This window comes from Cricetulus griseus, chromosome 7, assembly GCF_003668045.3.
Source record: "Cricetulus griseus strain 17A/GY chromosome 7, alternate assembly CriGri-PICRH-1.0, whole genome shotgun sequence".
Taxonomy (NCBI): Eukaryota; Metazoa; Chordata; class Mammalia; order Rodentia; family Cricetidae; genus Cricetulus; species Cricetulus griseus.
In genome coordinates this window covers 39,360,488-39,380,339 of record NC_048600.1, presented here as the reverse complement: position 1 = coordinate 39,380,339, position 19,852 = coordinate 39,360,488, and the positions used below count along the sequence as shown (strand labels likewise).

Below are 19,852 nucleotides of genomic sequence, written 5' to 3'. Positions count from 1 at the left end.
AACATGATAGTCACTCACGTATTTATTATTCATATATTAGTTGTACAATAATTTTCATGCTTTCAGTCTGTCACTGCACCAGCCAATCATGTAGCAGGCGTTTAACATTCATGTAGCATGCTGGTAACAACTTACTCATGCTGTTCTCTGTAAGTGGCTTCTAAATAGCCACTTGCTTTTATGAACATGACTCATTGGGGTCTACAACTTTTACCTACCTCTGAAGTCTTCCCTTTAGCTCCTCCTCCATGCATTCTTTCTGGCTCCAGATAGTCTCCCCATATTGAAGGGCTTCCCCTTACATCTTTCTATTGTGTCACATTGCACTATCTTGGCACAGTCTGTCCCCTACACCTCTACTAATACTTCTCTCTACTAAGCCAGAGTTGGTGTGTCTTGGGACCCCAGTGGCAAGCGTGACTCGAGGTTACTCAGTCCCACGTCCACAAAGAACCAATTGCATTATAATTGGTTTTGTTTTTTCACCTCTTACTAGACCATCTCCTTCTTCACACTTGAGGCAAAATAATGTGGTTGCCAGGGTCACATTGCACTTGAAAGTTGGCAAAGTCATGTGGTAGGGCTTCTGATACCAAATCAATTTAGAAGGATGGTGAACAAGACACCAGGAGGTCTTGACTTTAACATGTAATTCCCAATGTGTGATGAAAGAGGACGCAAATAAAATATCCTAGTACACAGGAGAGATGTTGATAAAATTGCTAATTATGCTCCTGTTATTTAGGTGTTTCTTTTACATTTCACTATGTAAGACTGTCTCCTCTAAGTCTCCATTATTTTACACCTGGCTGCCTGATAGTGCACTGATAGTTTTGTCCTATTTATATGCTTCTAAATCGCTTATAAATAGATGAGGATGATTCTTTACTCACGGATTTCAACTTTGTCAAGCTACAATAGTAGTTTCAAAGTGTATCTTATGTGGATAGTGTCTACTGGCACCCACAGGCATAATATGCTAATTGCAGAAAAAGTCCAGAAAAAGAGTGTCGATCAATGTCAGCAGTTAATGTGACTTTTCTCTTAGTTCTTGCCTTTATTGTAGGTAGCAGAATAATAACATAGTGTCCTGATTTATCCTGTGTGGAGGAGAACAGAAGGAAATAATGGGCTATGCTAATACCCTTACATTATCTACACCAGCATAACCCAGCAGGGCTTTTGTATAGATGGGAATATTCTGTTTTTGCCTTTTCCAACACAGGCACTACCTACACATGACTATTGAGTATTTCAAATGCAAACAAACCCATTTATTTAAAATTTAAATGATCTTTTGGGGTCCATGGCAGTAGACAACACAGATTTACACAATTAAAGAGCTAAGTTAACACGGCAAAAACTACTTGAGTCAATCACCTGCTTCTCTGGATGAATGGCAAATCACCAAAGGGCCTTTGCAAATTTTTGACATTTATTAATATTTTATCTGTACAGCCTCAGTACTTATATAGGAATAGCATAAGAATTCAGGCAGCATTAAAGGATGCATTTTCTTATCTCTAATAATCTTTACTCTATTTCTGATGAGGCATCCACTACTTACCCTGAGCCCCAGCCCCTCCTAGCTTCTGTTTCCCATCTCCTTCTTCCCAACTATACATTTATTTATGAGTGGTTTTTATTATGCCTTCCTACTGCGAGAGTTACAGCACATGAAACCAGGGACTTTTGACTGTTTTGCTTGATATGGAATCTCAGACCCCTGTTTGGGAACTCAGTGGATATTCAAAACATACTTTTGCCATTAAATATAAAAAAACAAGAAGCTTTGTCCAACAACACCCTGCCAGTAGGGAAAGGGGGAGGACATTAAGACAGAGTACTTACAGCTACTTTGCTTTCCTCTTGTTCCTTTAGCAGACAGATGATGCAGCACCAACTGATGGCCAGCCCCAGACACAACCTTCTGAAAACACAGAAAACAAGTCCCAGCCCAAGCGGCTGCATGTGTCCAACATCCCCTTCAGGTTCCGGGATCCAGACCTCCGACAAATGTTTGGTGTAAGTACTACCTTTGTCCTCAGTTTCCCTCCTTTTGGGAGTTCCAGGAACTCATCATTCTAAGGTAGAATGTTCTTGTGGGATGAAGGCATTTTAGCAGCTGATACTTGGGTCTATGGTAGCTAGAATCCCTTAGGGGTGACAGGATACATTTACTTGTTTTAGTTGTGCACATAGGGTTTCTTCTTTGCCATTTGGTCTTCTTCTAGTAAGTAACTTAAAAGGCAAGTGGAAAGGAAACTCCTCTATTAACCACTGATGATAAGGTCCATTGATGATCACAAATCCAGCAGACCAGTAACTCACATTATAACTGAAACAAATTTTGAAGCCCTTGCCTGCTTACCTAAAAGAATGACCCATGAATGGCTCGATCCCCATTTTCCCCAGGCACTGGGCACTGCAGCTGCAGTGAATGGCTAGTTCTACAGAAAGCTGAGTCTTCAAAATCAGCCACCACCACCATCAAAAGACTACCAGTTTCTAAATCTGATTTGATTCTTGCAGTGTACAGTTTCCTAGATGAAGCTTCAGGGGTATTTACCATGCTACCAAGGGTGGCAAAGGGCAGCCTGTCTAGGCACCATAGTGAAGCAGAACCAGCCAGAAGCCACCACTCACCCGGAGGAAAGAAAGGACAGCTTCGCTTTCTCACAGATCATCATGACCCTGATTATTTCTTGGGAAGATGTTTGAACAGTCCACCCAGGAAGGGAAGAGCATACTATTCATTTGGTCTCAGCTATGCCATAGGACATAGCTTTGATGAGGCTCAGATCAAGTTTTGTGTTTTGAAATGTAGTCACTCTGTGTATCTATGACATCCCAGTAGTAATAGCAAGCATCTGTGCATTTGACCAAAGAACTACATCCTTAACATTTGACTCAGAACAAAGGTGGGTTGCTTGGAGACTCCTCTAAAGGTTTGTGGAGAGCTGCAAATATCACAACAGTGGTTAGAAGAGGCCAGGTCAGATGTCTCATTGTGAGAACAACTCATCTTATTCTCTGCATGAAGATGAAGCTCTGCTTCATTACTAAGGGTTTCCATGATTTGTGGGGAGAGCTTGGACCTTTTCTTTCTTTAACACACACGATGCTTATCAAGTATGCATGTGACACAAAAGCAGAGCAGGCATCCTAATATTTTAGATACCCAGGCTTGAATCCTGACATTTCAGAGGAAAAGGTCAACTTTTGCACTTTTATCGCTCTCTCATTTGGTAATAACCTTGAGTTAAGCCCTCTAACTCTTGCAGAACGAAGATACCCTCGGGCACTCTCAGGTCAAAGATGACTTTGAAAAGTGCAGAGCATTCGAAGTTAGAGTCGAGGTTAAGTGTGTGCAAAGCAGTGGGACCCAGCTTGACTGATGGGTAGCTGGAAGAGTTATATTCTCTTTGCCATGTCAAGCCAGGGGATGTCTTGCTATTCGGTCTGTCTTTGCTCATCAAGTGTCACTGTGATGTTGGCTTTGAACTAGATTCTCTTAATGACCATTCTCAAAATCTTTCATGGTGACATGTGAGGCAGCCAAACCAGTTTCTCACTCTCAAGGGTCTATTTTCTTCCCTGGACTTTTTGATTATCTTGAACTTTACCTGAGGCTACAGGGCTAAGTCAGAGAAGGAGTCAAAATACTCGCAGCTGGAAGTCACACTGATGAGTTGATGTATATGTTAATATCTGAATCTCTGTGTCTTATAGGGTTAGGGCAGATGGTCTAGAGAAAGAATTTGTTATGTGTTATGCTACGTGGTAGTAAACCCAGATCAAAATCTATTTGTTTCAGAAAGACTGGTTTTGTTTTTTCTTTTAAGTCAAAATTTTCATGCAGCCAGCTAACAAGATGTTGATTTGATATGATGATAGATATACCCTTAGCATCTGTCAGTTAAGGGAATGCAGGATACGTTCATGAACACTGAAATTAATTCTACTTATCACAAACAACATCTGTGTCTACGTTAAAGAGTATGTGTGGATTTTGTGTGGTATGGATTTCATCTATAAAAATTATTGGACCATATGGACTCATGGACCACTTGCAGTAACTTGGGAGTCCTCTTTGGTTTTTTACAACTGCTATTTTAAAGAAATGGAATTTTCCTAAGATGAACACTCGTGGTCACAAAGCCGTTCTATTATATGATACATTTAGCAGCATGAATCATACTGAGAGGCATCTGGAACTTTCTGCTTAGCTCCCCATGGCAGAGTTTAGGGGATTCAGCACAGTTTCCTCTTTCAGATCTTAGGTACTGTAAGCAACTATGTTTTAGTCTCAGTTAGCTGCTGCTCCAAGCCTTTGGCCATGAAACAGTGTGTTTCTTTTCCTTGCTCTCTTTTGTCTTCTGTCTCCTTGCTTGGCCATGGGGTTAGATGAGGACAGTAACAGAGAAAAACACAAAGATCTTTGTACCTCCTTTCTCCTTTGACTATTGTTCAAACAAGGCACAGAAATTTCAATGTCAAAAACATAACAAGACACAAAGTACCCTCTTTTTCCAAATTACCTAGAACTTGGCAGTTTCCAACTTCCCCACATGGTCCTGATAGGTATCTCATGTTTTATTTTAATTTGTGCTTTTTGTAACTTTTCAGAGAGACAGGCATTATAGTTTCCCATTCTCTACTTTCATCTTTGTCAGGGAACACTTCTTCCAAAGCTGACATTAACTTGTGCTTCACATTGCATTTCTTTGCATGCTGTCTTTTAAGGCGGTATATTCATTTCTTGGGTGAGAAGTGCATGCTACAATATACAAAGCAGTAGCTAGAGTCCTTTTAAATCATCCATGGCTCTGTGAGTGAATGGGGACAGAGTAGTCATTAGGAGCACTTATTCCAGATGTTTCCATGGGAGAACTGAAAAGTTATTGCTCTCAGCCCTGTCTGTGTGCCCCTTGAGGTCTGCTGAGGATAGTGTGGACAGCCCTGAAGCTCACATTTCTTCACATTTTAATTTTCATTTTGTTATGTTTTATTTGTTGGTTTTCAAGACAATCTCTCACCATGCAGCCAAAAACTCGCTTAAAACTTGCTGGCCTCAAACTATCAATCCACCTGCCTCACCATCCAAAATTGTGGGCACGCAAGCATGTAACAACTTTTTTGAATTTCTTTTTGCCCATATTTAGAGAGTGATCAATAAGTGTATTTTATTTAATGTGTCTGGCAAGTAGTCAGGGAATTTACTTCCTTGATTAAGGAAAAGGTTGTATCATTATTTATCTGCCAAATTTATAAGTGTGGCTCACAGGCAGTCATGATTGGAGACATCGCTATTTTCATATCAAAGTTCTACACTTGAATTCTTGACATAATAAAAGGACTCTGTGGATTACAACCAAATTAATTACAATGTGTTGCTCTTGAATGAAAAATATGGAATATAAGTTAATGTTCAAAGTTTAAATGTTTCCGGGTTTGAGATGAGAATAGACTATGATACATCCAGACCCCTGGTATAACACATGGCACAACAAAATTGTTTCATTTTAAAAACAGTGTGATCAGTTGGCAGTCTGCAGTTTGTAGCATGGTCTTGATGTCACAGCCTCTTGGTTTTGTTATCAAAATCAAGGTGCTCCAGGAGCTGGAGAGATGATTCAGTTATAAAGTGATTGGAATGTGGACACATAGGCCAGCATTCATTCCCAGGACTCATGTGAAAAAAATCAAGAAGTGGTGACCCATGCTTATAATCCCAGCACTGGAAAGTGACATGAGGATCCCTAGGCTTGCTGGCCAGTGAGCCTAGACCACCTGGCAAGCTCCAAGTCAGTGAGAGACCCTGTCTAAAGCCAAAATGATCTTGCTTGAGGAAGCACACCTGAAGTTGTTGTTTAGATTCCACATACAGGCACATGTGCAAACATGGGCACCTGCACAAACACATGCATCTGCACACACACTGAAACACACATGTACATATACACACAATAAGTAAAGACACACCGGATAAGAATGGGATCAATTCACTTCTGTCTGTAGTCATAAAGACAAAACACATAACTGTTTATCTGTGAAAAAGACACCTGGTTGGTGCCTTTTGGTGAATACAGTGCAGATGAACTACCTTGAACCTTTCATGTTAATACAACACTCCATAAAACAGGACATTAGGAATAGTAAAGGCATTTCGAGGAGATGTCACAGTGCCTACTGTTTCTGTACTGAAACCACCTTAAAAACTACTTGAGAAAATATCACACCAGTTGGTTGTCCAGTGCCAAATGGCCAGCCTTGAAAACATACAAACAGAGTGCCATTATAGGGACTGAATGGGTTATATTTAGAAATATAGCAGGGTGGTGGTGGCACACACCTTTAATCCCAGTACTCAAGAGGCAGAAGAAGGCAGATTTCTGTGAGTTTGAGTCCAGCCCTGTCTACAAAGCAAGTTCCAGGGCAGCTAAGGGATGTTATATAGAGAAACCCTATCTTGAAAATCCAAATATGAAGATTGGGGAAGGATGTCTAACATGTTTAGAAGAAGGAAATAGAAGGGAGAAATGTAATTAAATTATAACCCCAAAAGTAAAAAAAAAAAAAGTTTTAAAAACGAAGCACCAGTGTGAAGCCTGTCTTTAGTCTCAGTGCACACACTGAACTAACCCTTACTTTCAGGTTTTATGTAGCTGCTGAACATCCTTCACAACTTTTCTGGGAAATATTATTTGATCTAAGGATATCTAAAACTGCTCAGTACATATTTTCCCAAGCACACACATATAGGCTTCGGGATTTTGGTCTTGATACAGCCATTGAGGTACCTCATGTGGGTCCAAGACACTTCTCAGTGCTCATGAACATTGTCGTTGAGCAAACAAATGCTAGTTATGTCTGCAAACGAGTCATGTCTATTTAAACTGAAGATGTGCCAGCTGTGTTGACATCGTTAGTACCAAACTTCTCAATTAAACCGTTGATACTATAAATATAGTACACAACTGTCTCAGAAAATGGGCTTGCTTCAGCATTCTTCTTATGGCTTGTTTCACTGGCTTCCAGAACCATCCACTCAGTGCCACCTGCCAAGGAAGCAAACATTGGAGATCATTCCAGGGCATATGGTGTCATTGTTTCATTTAGGGAATGACACATGCTAAGATGGCTTTCTGATCGGTTCGTCTCATCCAGTTCCTATTTTAAGGGGAGTGTTTTGTGTTGACTGCTTAGGGAGTGTTCCATGGGTGACATTTGCTTCATGGTGTCGGAAGATGTCTTTTTCAGCCTTCTCTTTCCATAAATATATGTGCTTCTAGGCTCTGATGCCTGAAATAAATATAAAAGCATCTGTGGGAATAGAATATTCTGCAGCAGTTGTTCTTTTCAAGTGCTTACACAGTGGCGGATTCTTTACTATGGATCTTGGTTCACCTCTGAATGGCCAATTCTTCATTTGTCACATTGGAAAGTTTTCTTTGTCTGTTTTTAATGAGTTTTTTTTTTTTCTCTGCCATGAAAACTGGCACAACAAATGTTCTAAAGGGCTAGAAAGATTATTCAGGAGACAAGATACTTACTGCCAAGCTTAACACACTATATTCAACCCCTAGTCCTCTGACCTCTACATGCATGCCTTGGCCCATGCATGCGGGCAGACCTCACACACACATACACACACACACCAAATAAATAAATATGAAAATGTTTAAATAATAATTATTTTCTTCAGTGCTATCAGACATCTGTTGCCATTGATTCTCCAAGTTTCTAGCAATTCACAGACTTGGACATGTTGGTCAGGGGAACTATTCCAACTTCTTGGAATTATTATTCTTTTGCCCCTTTTGGTCTGGTCTGACCCCCATCCCAACACTGCCATCTTTTGTTATAGAGCTTTGCTTAACAGTCCCATCCAGGGATGAAAGAATGACACAGACTTTCCCTAGGTAACAAGGCTGCAGTGAATACCCAGAATGCACAAGCAAGCAGAGCATGACAGGAAAGCACCAAATGAAAACAAAACGATCCTGAAGTGTAGCTCTTCACGGATGGTGGCTTCTGGTGGGAATCTGGGAGGGGGAACCTCAGTTATCTTTAAGGGGCTAAACAGTGGGACTTTCACCATTCACCAATGAGTATATGGAAAACACAAATTGATCTTCATGTATTCTTTTCTTTGGGGGTGGGGGACAAAGGCAGGAAGGTAAACCTGGGAGGAATGAGAATCAAAAATGATTTCCAAAATAATCAATGGGGATATATGTTGGGGGAAATTAAAAAAAAAGGAAGAAAGGAAGGAAAGATAATCTGCAGAAATGCATTCCAGGGGTTTTTGGTTTTTTTGTTTAGTCATTAAAATGGGTGTTTCCCTTCCATTGTGCATTGAGGCAAAATTCCCATCTTATTCTTCCCTGGGCCAGGTGGCCTGCTTTACAACAACCCATTTCCACCACCATTATGGGGACCAAACTATAAGCATGAAACACTTGTTCCATTTTCTATGACATCTGGGAAACACAAGAACCTTAAGGTAGAGAGGATTCTTGGTTATCAGGTGCTCATGCTTTCAGGTGCCCCAGTCAAGAAATGTGTGATGGGCAATACTCACTAAGACTGCCAAATTTAACATTTTGTCACTAGCACACAGACACAATAGTCATATTTGAATTTTATATAAACAGCAAGTGTTTATCTTACATCCTAAATATAATGTGGGACATATTACTTACATGTAATATAAAATTACAGGTCACAAATGTTACTTAGCCTATAAAGTCTGAAATTTAAATGTCAATGCTCATTTTTTTTTGCCTGTCTGGGTATTTGATAACTAAAACTTTGTTTCTGGACCTTTTATAGAGCCAGCTCATTTTACAGAGACAGTTTATTCAAGAGTACAGACTGTCATCTGGGGCAGGGGAATGGCATCCTCCCAGACCCATCCTGGCTCTGCAGATAACCCAAAGGTTATGATGCACCTGGGACACAGGGCCTCTCTTTTGTGTTTATACTTTTCTCACATGGTCTGGTTGCTCCTGGTTTTGCTGTGAGCTCAGAGCTACAAACTATCGACATCACATTCTAGTTGGGTATTTTATTATCAAAATCTCAGCTCCCCAGGATGTTTATCTCAGTAGCTGGTAGAAATGTTATATAGGTAATGACTAGCCATTTGTTATCACTGCTGCTCAGTGCCTGGGAAAGTACACACACACACACACACACACACAGAGAGAGAGAGAGAGAGAGAGAGAGAGAGAGAGAGAGAGAGAGAATTAACGTCTTGGTTAATATTTTGTCCTGGGCCCTCATAGTGTACCTCACCTTTTAGAAAAAAGATAAATTGAAGATAATGAATATTCTGGAATTTTTTCATTTTACACATTGTCATTTAGTAACTGAACAAAATAAAAAATGTGTACTTTTAACTCAGGAAAGGCTCTTTGACTTGAGGAGTAATTACTGGTGTATATTGTATAATTTATCTGATTTCTCTGTTTGCTCATGAGATATCTCTGTTTCTTTGCAGCAATTTGGTAAAATATTAGATGTTGAAATTATTTTTAATGAGCGAGGCTCGAAGGTAAGCAACTTGATTCAGTTTGGAATTTCTTAGCTCGTTGTGACATGTCTGTTGGAGTAAGGGGAAATAACTGCACTGTTTGAGTCAGTACCCTGAGAATTGCACTTTGGTGGGAATTTCTTTAGAGACCACCTCCCATTTCCTTAATGTTGGGAAATGCATTGGGTTCCATTTAAAATGTATAGGAGTTAAATTTTAATTGCTGGTTTAAATAGATAGAGAGATAAAATTATATATCTTAAGTTTCCAGAGGAAAATTACCCATGCTTAAAAAATAATGATGTTGCTACATTTTTTGTTTTTCAGTGATAATTATGTTCTTTATATTAAAAAGTGAGTTGATAGTCTCATGAGCAGGTAAATATGTGATTATTCTGTATTAATAAAGTGCAGTTCTTTTCCTGGGTTGCAGAGGAGAGAATTCTCATATACACCAACCTTTTGAATATACCTTTATTCATTAGTATGTTATAGATCCTCCTTTTGTAGTGTGGTATTGTGTGGAGTTTATTTTCTCACCAGGAAACCAATGTTGAAATCGCTTTTTCCTAGAGCTGACAAGTATTCATGGAAGGCTCTGAGAAAAGATTCCAGTGTCTACACAATTTCCATCTTCCTTCCATCCTTAACCTCTGAGGGTGAATATTGGGAATATTGCTATCAGATACAGAGAAATGCTGGCTGGGCTTAATAATGACCCTCCTGTGGGCAACACAGGACAATAGGTACCCAGCAGGCCCCCTAAGTGTCACTGTTCTGTAGCATGTCACATGGCACAGTAACCATACTATGAAGCAAACCTTGTGATTTACTGTTCCTTATAGCATCTTCCCTCTGCCCACTCCATCCTAGGTAGATTTAACATTGACTGAGGACAGTGTTGATCAAATTGAACAAATAAAGTTCCAGGACTTGCTTTATATACAAAATGATATTGTAATATGCCAGATGGGTTGAAAGTCCATCAATTGTTAAGTTTTCACTTATACTCATTCAGGGACCTGGTTATTCTTTGTCAACTTTAGCTATTTTTCAGTCATTCTTATAGTCTGACCTCTGAACTAGGGTTAGGGGAATAAGTTAGCTGTTTCTTGTATGGAATTAATTGACGCAAATAATTTTATACCTGTGGAGCAAGGTGCACTAAGAGAAAGATATACTCAAGGCTAAACCTTCTTGCTTGGGCCTGATGGATTCTTGGCAAAACTGGTGAAGATGAGGTAGAATGTGTCCCGATCCTGTTTCTGAGTCTCTTTGTCATCATATCATTGCCTTGTGAGCTCTTTATCATAGCATTGCCTTGTGGGCTCCTTTTCTCCCTTGTTTTCAGTTTTAAATTTATATTTAATTTACATTTTGTTCAGTAAGATACTTGTCAGTTGAAGAAAGCTGTTTGATTCCTTTCTGAGAGATGTTTGGAGACATCACTTCAGTAGTGTTGGCTTTTTCAAAGTACAATGGCATGCTATTTTTAGGACTTTTCCCATTATTTCCTTGATTAGCCTGTCCCTGGTGGCTTCAGGGAAAAGGTTATTTCCATTTCTACATCTACAGCATGGATTTGTTGGGCTCTTTTATTTCCCTTTGTCCTTTTTTCTCTTAGATTAGAAAACATCCAAACTGGCCTTTTGTCTTTCTGGGTGGGAACACTCTACCTTCAGATATGGATGCTGGGTGTTGCCATGTCACTGGAAAGTCCCTGAGACAGTCTATCTGGGAATGCTACCTGGGGCAACATCTTGCACAAGGATAGTTGTCATATTTGACATCTTTTGAGGGAAAGGGCCTTATTTAGAAGGCATTTCCATCCTTGCCCTCAAGAAATGGGACAATTGTTAGAAGCTCATTTCCATCAGTTGCTGTCTCAGTTGGCCAGGAAACCAGAGGCCCCAAAGGACCAAGAACTCTCCTCCTTTATTCTCCATAGGACACTTCCTGAGGCAGATGACTCAAAGCTGAGTGAGGATGACACAGTCTGAGTATTTTGTATATAGATGGATACTATAGGAAAGTCATATCTTCAAAAGTAATGACAGACTTGATCATCAGAACCAGACTGCATGCAGAAGTAATGAATTACACAATTCATTTATTCTTTTAGGAGACTGAGAAATCGTTCTTTTGCTTCTGAAATGCTTTATTTCTGGGAACACAGTCAGATTTAGCTGTTCTCTATCAAACCTAAGAAATATACAATTTGGTCTTTGATTTTGTATATATGTATATGCCCATATGTATTTATTGATTAGTTCCTCTCCAGGTGAATATTCTTGAGCAAGACAGGTATGCTTCTAGCCCTTAGCTTTTCTTGAATATCAGGAAAGACCAGTCATGAACATCTGTCATAAAATACACTGCATTTTTCCATGACATGAGGGGCTGTTGAAATTCTAAGCATGTAGTTGGAGGAAAGGATGCTTTTTGAGAGAAAGAAATAAACTGAGGGTGAAAGAGGGAGAGAGGGAGGGAGGGAGAGAGGAAGGAAGGAAGGGAAGGAAGGAAGATAGGAAGGAAGGTAGGAAGGAAAGTAGGAAGGAAGGAAGGAAGGGGAAAGATAATATCTTACAGAGAGAAGGGGCTGTATTTGTAAAAGTCACTGGAGAGATGTGAAATGGGAGACTCCTTAGTCATTAGGAAAATTAATTTCTTTGGCTCTTTCAATTAAATATGTGTTTTCTGCATTGGATATGGAAGAACTTGGATTATCATATTGAATAGAGTGTGTTCATTCCACCTTACAGGTAGCTTTGGAATCTTGATTTAAAATGCAAAGCAGGGTGTCCACATGAGTGCCCCAAAGAAAATCCACTACCTAAACACGTAGACCCCAGAAGGGGAAGTGATCAGGATACAGAACGTAAATTTATGATTCTCTGAAAGGCTTTGAGATCAGCAAGCCGTGCTCTAGGACTCTATCTTAGTTCACCAAGTCATTCATGCCCATCTATGCAGCACAGACCCCCTCCACAAGAAGCTTTCTTCTCTAACCTCTGACCGCCAGGCCTGTCTAGGTAGGCCTGAGAAGGTATGTCTTTCAGTGGAAGGACACTGACCACAATCTGAACTTCACCTCACCTCATTTCCTCTCTCCTCCCTTCATCCCTCCTCCTTTGTCCTTTCTGCCCTTTCTTCATTTCCTTATATTTCCTTCCCATCTCTTATCCCTCTTTCTACCTATTCCTTCTGTCCTTTCATTTGTTTGTTTTTTTTTTCTTTTTTAATCATGCAGTAACTAGCAATCAAACTTAAGACACACTGGACAAGCATCCTATCACTGATCTACACCCCAAGGCCCTTTTATATTTTTTTGTCTGAGACAGGGTCTCACTTAGGCAAACCTTGAACTTGTGACTCTCCTGTTCCAGTCTTGCACCTATCTGGGATGACTGGCTTACACTGCTATGCCTGGCTCTGTATGGCCTGTTATCTTACAGTCTTCATTATTCCACATCATCATTTCATTTTGCCCCTAACTCTTCAAATCAAAGAAATTTCATTCATTCCAAGACAAAGGCAAAAAATTCATCTTTTTAAGAATGATGCAGTACTATTTCCTTGAGATGTGAACTTATCCATGGGAAAGGCCAACAGAAACAACTACCTCATCTTAACTCCTACTTTCTGCAACAAACTTTCTGAGACACCAGGAACCAGAACCTTAGAAATAGAAAGTCTAACAATTGAGAGGGCCGGTGGACCACATCTCCAGTCCCAATGGCAGTTTTCTGACCCAAGCAAGCTATATTATGGACTGGATGGAAGATAGAATCATCCAAGGCTGCAGAATGTTTAGGGAATCGTTTCTAGGACAAGCTCAGCTTTGCAGCTAATCTTCACAAATCATCCAACACCTTGAAATGTGCAGAACTATGCAAGGGCCTTTCCTTTCTCAATCTGGGCACATTTTCTAGAATGGCACAGGTGCTTCCACTCCATCTTCAGCTCTTCTTCGTGTGCATAGCATGCATCTGAGCCAGTGGGTTTGCCTGGCATTCAGAACAAGTTTCCTAAGACAGTGTTTACAACTGTGTTCTTTGCAGTGCTGTGGTAATAGAGATGTCTGGTGACAATAAAAATGACAGCCCCCTTCCCTCCCTCCACAAGGCAGAAACTAGATTATCGTTTCTTGCCTGATGAGAGACTACAAATCCCTTATTTCTCTTAATGATTCCTCAGCGGCTGACTTGGATGCTTATGGACTTAGGCCTACAGGAGAGAAAGAACATGGCTGAGACATCTTGGGCACATGATCTTTACTGTGCCCCCCTACAGTTATTCACAAAATCAGAGAGTCCTAAACTCACACTGCCCCATGAACGACATTTTTCAAAGCACTGGTATAAAGTTCTGCTTATTCTCGCACATGAAATCTTCTTTCTATGGGTATGTAATAAAGAGAGAAATCAGGGAAATCCAGCTATGGGGGCATGTAGTTAGTTTTGTGAGGCAAAAGGATATCTAGTCTCTACTCAGGGTTTCTGATGTGGCAAATACAAAGTGAGGACCAGGAATCAAAATATGTAATATGCTTCTGTCCCTGCTGATGTACAACTGAATTTTGGAACCACTAGCCAGGAGATAGAGTTGTCAAATGAAACAACCCATTCCCTCAAATTCTCCCCTTTGTCATAAAAGAATATTTTTGTTCCTTTCTCACCAGAACCAGAATATTATTAGCAAGTATTTCTGAGCACCCAGATTAGGTAGGCAACACACAAAACTTTTGTGGAGTGTATCTCTGTTTATTAATTGGATCACTCAGGCATGCCCTACTTATGAATCCTTATTCTGAGAAAAGAAATGCAAAGTCATTCAGTCAAGTAAATACATATGATCTTTTTTCTGTGTGTGACATTGACAAATATCTATCTCCCAGTACCTTAACACATTCACAGCTCATACCCTCCATAGACAAGACTGGTTTTATAGAGTCTCCTTGTTGGTGCACCCAGCAGCTTTCTCCAAACATCCCTCAATTATAAGCTTCTCATAGGCTCCATTATAGGACTATTGTCCAATATCAGATGGCTATTACCACTCTAAAGTGTAATTATTGCATATTTTATTTGTAAAGCTCAATGTCGTGTATGAGGGTCAAGTAACTGTCTTGACTGTGTGTTAGGTTTATTCTGTGAAAATTGATAGAGTATGAAATTGCTTCCTACTTATACCAATGTGGACCCAACATACTGGAATTATTCCAAAGGTTGGTGTATATATTTCTAAACAAAATGTAGAAATATATTTAAGGATTTTAGGAATAGTATGTCAGATTTTTCTATACTCATCATAGAAACAGTGTCAGTAAAGAATGAAGATGGATTTTTAAAAAATGGAATACTGGGGTTGGTGTTAGAGGCTGAAATATTAAAAGCAAAAACTGTACTTGTGATGCAAACAAGGGCTGTATTTGATGTTTATCAGTCAAAGAGGATGGGTTCAGATGGTACATAGATTCTCCCATCTAGGAAATGTCTTTACTTTGGTACCTGTTGACATAGCAAGTGAATGCCAGCCTAGAGCCCTAGAACTTTGTTTTTTGGTTAATAACATAATATAAAAGGTCAAATTCTAAAGCCTTTTATTATTTGGGGAAGGGGGAGGGCAAAGTACAAATGTAGAATGGTACTTGCTTATCTACATTGTTAACCAAAAAAGTTTGTTTCTATTCATTTCATGTGATTTTTCTTTTGTTTATTAGAACCACAAGTTCAAAATTTATTATAAGAAAAGGTCTTTCCTTTTTTAGGCTTGTTACTTTTATTTTTGAGAAGCAAATGCTGTACAGTTGACAGAATCGAATAACCTTAAAATTGCATGAAGAAGAACTGTTCTTAAATCCACGCAGCATGACTCCGTAGGCAATGTGACAGGACTTGAGCATTCACTGTTGAATTCCCGTGCACACGTTTTATTTTGTTTGATTTTTTAATTTGCATGTCAAGAAACTGGTTCCCTTTCTTTTTCCTCATTATTTCATTTATTCTCTGTGAAGACACTGTACATTTATTTTGATCTCGTTTTCTTTTTGTTTGATTTCTTTTCTTTCATAGTGATGTTTAGAAAGGTATTTTTTTTGTTTGTTTGTTGGTTTGGTTTTCGTTTCCATATCCATCTTTGAATTCTTTAGGGGTTCCAGCTAACTGGTGACAGGAAAAAAATCTCGTTCACATTTGTTGCTTAATGACTGCACATCGTAGTGTTCTTATAATTTCTCTAATTTGCATGTTACAGAACTGAAGCCAGGACAAGAAATAGCAATGAAAGCGAGAGAACTTTACCAAGTGGTCGTTGACTGAAATAATAATATGCATGTTGTTCTCCTTCTCCCTCCTGCATGCAGGGATTTGGTTTCGTAACTTTCGAAAATAGTGCGGATGCGGACAGGGCGAGGGAGAAATTGCACGGTACCGTGGTAGAGGGCCGTAAAATCGAGGTGCATGTCCAAAATATTTTCCTTTCCTCTTTTTTTTTTTTATAAATGTCTGCTTCACGCTCATTTGTCCTTCCAGGTGCATCATTGGTGTCTCGTGTGTGACCCTACTCCCTTCTCATTGTTTATATATATTTATATATATATATTTAGATATAAAAAGGAAAACTGGCCTTACTTTCTGTTAAATTTTACTTTACATTATTCTTTATATTACTGCTGGAGATTAGATGGCAAAAAAAAGTGAGATGAAAGGGAGGTTAATATGAAAGGTTCTGTCTGTTTGTTTTATTTTATTTTCCATGTTTTATGAACAATGGGTGCAATAGGTTCCAAAGAGGACACAGTATCCAAACAAAACCAAATATATATCAAGTTTTGTTTTATTTTGTTTCCTTTTTAGTCCACTTTAGGGTTGAAGAGGGATCCACAGTGGTTTGCAAATTAGACCAAATTTCCAAGGCAATGACATTTCAAAATATTAAAACAGAAAAAGTGAGAGGCACTTGTCATTAAATCTTGCTGTTAAAAAAACAAAAGCCAGCTTCAATTTCTGCATTCAATGATTAGACATTGAATAGGCAATCAGCATTTCCCGCTTAAGTCATGGCCCCTGTCAATTGGAAATGTAGACCCTTCGTTCTGACATTCAGCACCTGCCCTTTGTACCACTGGGTTCCTCTTCAACACAATCAAAGGGTCATATTTGTTAAAACTTGAAAAGAAAAAAATTACCAGTTAAAAATGCTTTAGTCTTTGGAGTAAGATGTCGCATATTTTGCCTTTTTATTTTCCCCCCTCGACGGTAACGCTTAGGCCCCTCACCAAACCCTCAGTAACCATGGTAACTGTATACAAACCCATGCTGGCGATGGTGGTGAATGGTAAGTGATGAAGTCCATCTGCCGCTTCACGTATTTAGTGCTGATATATCTCTATACATATCTCTCTACCACGTGGATTTTTTTGACTTGTTGTATTAAGTTTTCTTGATGCTCTATTTTTTTGGGTCTTTGGTACGCCTGTAACTGAGTGTACGTTCTAAGCTAGCCTGAGAGGCTCTGACTGGACTGAGTTATGACCAGTGCACATCTTACTCAGATCGTTAACTCCATATTGTGTTACACAATGCACCCTCTCTTTTATCCTTTTGTTAGCTGTGACCTTAAAGCTTGAATGATTCGTTAATTCTTGCAATGTAAAAGGCTCTTGTTCCAAGTGTTGAATGCTAGATGTTGCTTCCCCATGGTTTCCCTTCCCAAAGTGTTGCACACGGCTTAAACTTGTCTGTCCCTTTCTTTGACATTTATGTTCCCTGTACTTTGTCTCCTCTCCCTTCTCCACTGCATGCCCCTTTCATATTAACTTTATTTTCTGTTTAAAAACCTATCTCTTGTTTCTGTGTTACCATGGAGCACACGCATGCTTTTAAATCTTCAATTATGCATTATCTTTTAATTTGCTTTTACTGTCTCTTTATTAAACTTTTAAATGAGATGACATTGCTTTATTGAAATGATTTGTAAGTTAAATCTGTTATGAAGTAAATGTAATTATAAAAATGTATGATTTTTGGGTTATGCACCTATTGCCATTTGTAAATTAAAATGCATTTCAGTTTTTGTTTAAGTTTTTGTTTCTTGGTTTTGATTTCAATAAGTAATCACAGTCATAATGCATGCAACTAATTGAATCATGGGCTGGCCTTGGCATCCAAACTCACTTGAGTTTTCTATGTGTGTAGGTTAATAACGCAACAGCACGTGTAATGACTAATAAAAAGACTGTCAACCCATACACCAATGGTAAGTAGATACCTGCCTACCACAAGATACCTTCTTTGCCTACAAGTCCACAGTGTTCTTTAACCAGGGAATCTGTTTCTTTTTCATTTTATTCTTTGAAAAGTATTATACATGGATACATTTTATCTTACCACATGTACTCCCAACTCCCCCCTCCAATCCTTCTAAAGAATCCACATCATATCTCCCATCCAACTTCATGTCTTACTTATTCATGTTAGCCCACTGATTTCAACTAGGGGTGATGCACTGGTGTCAAATTCGTAAAGAAAAGTGACCTTCCCAGGCCCAGAAGCCATGGACTGCCAACAACTCCTCAGCTAGCAGTAGGGCCTGAGGATCCTCCTGCCCTCATATGCTAGATTTTTTTTTAACTGTGCAGGACTTGGGCAAGTAACTACAGATGATTAGAGTTCATGGGTGTCATATACCACATTGACCTGACCTGGCTACCATTTCATTGCTGACCGGCTACAGTGAACAACAGCCTAGAGATGATTTTTCACAGCAAAGCAGATATAGTTTTCTAGTTCAGCCATCCCATTTCTCTAGAGCAGTGGTTGACCCTCACCAGGGTCACATAGCAGATACCTTGCATAGCAGATATTTACATAACTATTCTTGATCATTCAATTTTTTGAAATTCTAGCAAATTTAGGGGAGAATAATAGTTTTGTTTGTTTATTTTTCAAAGCCATATATACTTAATAATTTGCCATTCCTGGAAGTGTAGTTAGAAAATTTGGTTCTGGCTTTCAGACTTCTAGGTTGTTAAAGTATTGTGATGGCTGAGCTCCATGGGAAAGGAGCTGTCTGAGTAAGTTATTTTCTCCCATGGACATATTCCTGAGTGCCATGGGGCCAGGCACATCTATGGAGGTCTACTGCAGACTCTTTTAGGACAAAGAATTTCTATGACTACCAGGAATATTTCCCAGGATTTATCATTAAAATTTGGCTGGCATGTGGCTGTGGATGTAGCTCAGTGGTAAGGTGCTTGCCTAGCACATATAAGACTCTGGGTTCAATCATCACCATCACCAGAAAAAGATGCTTCCCATTTATATGAAGAACTATTAAATATGTTCCCACAGTTTGATCCATTACTTCTTCTCAAAATAAGCACCTATTAAGGTATAAGGAGGGAGAATTATGTTTTTACTTTAATTAGAAAGATGATTCTGCAAGTAATAGCTCTGAATTCAGATCCCATTACACACATAATAGCCAGATGTGGCTAACACCTGCTTGTTTGGACATCTTTGTGGGAGTGGAGGTAGAAGATCACTGTAGCAGGCTGACTATAAACTCGACTGTAACTTGAATGAGAGACCCCATATCAGAAAGCAAAATGCCACAGAACATTTGACCAGGACACTCAAAGTCCACCTCTGGCCTCCTAACCTGTACATTTGTATACACACACAACACTCATATACATACATACATATTAAATAAATAGCAAATAAATAAGTGAAAGTGATCTAGTAAGGTAAAGTATAAGAACTTGATAGAATATTACACCCATTAAAATGAGCCATGTCAGATGACGGGAGGGAGAAGGGAACTGGGATTGTCATGTAAAACAATCTTGTTTCTAATTCAAATAAAAAAATCTGGAAAAAAATGAGCCATGTCAATGTAATCATGGGATGAGGAAAAAAAATGTGGATTCTAATTTCAGCTGATGGCAGTAATTCTGCCAAAATGGTAATGCTATGTTGGATGGATATCAGGACTGAAAGGTATTTTTTACTTTGCTTTATAGGTTTTTTAAAATAATATAATTTCACTGGGCATTGGTGGTGCATGCCTTTAATCCCAGCACTCGGGAGGCAGAGGCAGGCGGATCCCTGTGAGTTCGAGGCTTGCCTGGTCTCCAGAGCGAGTGTCAGGATAGGCTCCAAAGCTATACAGAGAAACCCTGTCTAGAAAACCAAAATATAAATAAATAAAAATAATATAATTTCATTAAATACAATAAGAAAATGTATAGAATTCCTATTTTTAAAGTTTTAATTATGTGTGAAGCATAGAGTTATTTTGAAACAG

At 39.1% G+C, this 19,852-nt stretch overlaps 1 protein-coding gene across 7 annotated transcripts in view; it reads left to right on the top strand.

The window, feature by feature from the left end:
- Rbfox1 (RNA binding fox-1 homolog 1) overlaps positions 1–19,852 on the top strand; it is a 356,901-nt gene that overhangs the window by 240,441 nt on the left and 96,608 nt on the right. For 6 of the 7 annotated variants that reach the window (XM_035447736.1, XM_027423939.2, XM_035447738.1 and 3 more), the window contains 4 exons: positions 1,882–2,025; positions 9,509–9,562; positions 15,906–15,998; positions 17,740–17,800. In XM_035447736.1, the coding sequence (XP_035303627.1) occupies positions 1,882–2,025; positions 9,509–9,562; positions 15,906–15,998; positions 17,740–17,800 (352 nt within the window). The remainder of the gene's footprint in view (positions 1–1,881; positions 2,026–9,508; positions 9,563–15,905; positions 15,999–17,739; positions 17,801–19,852) is intronic. The other variant, XM_035447737.1, reaches the window with a different exon arrangement.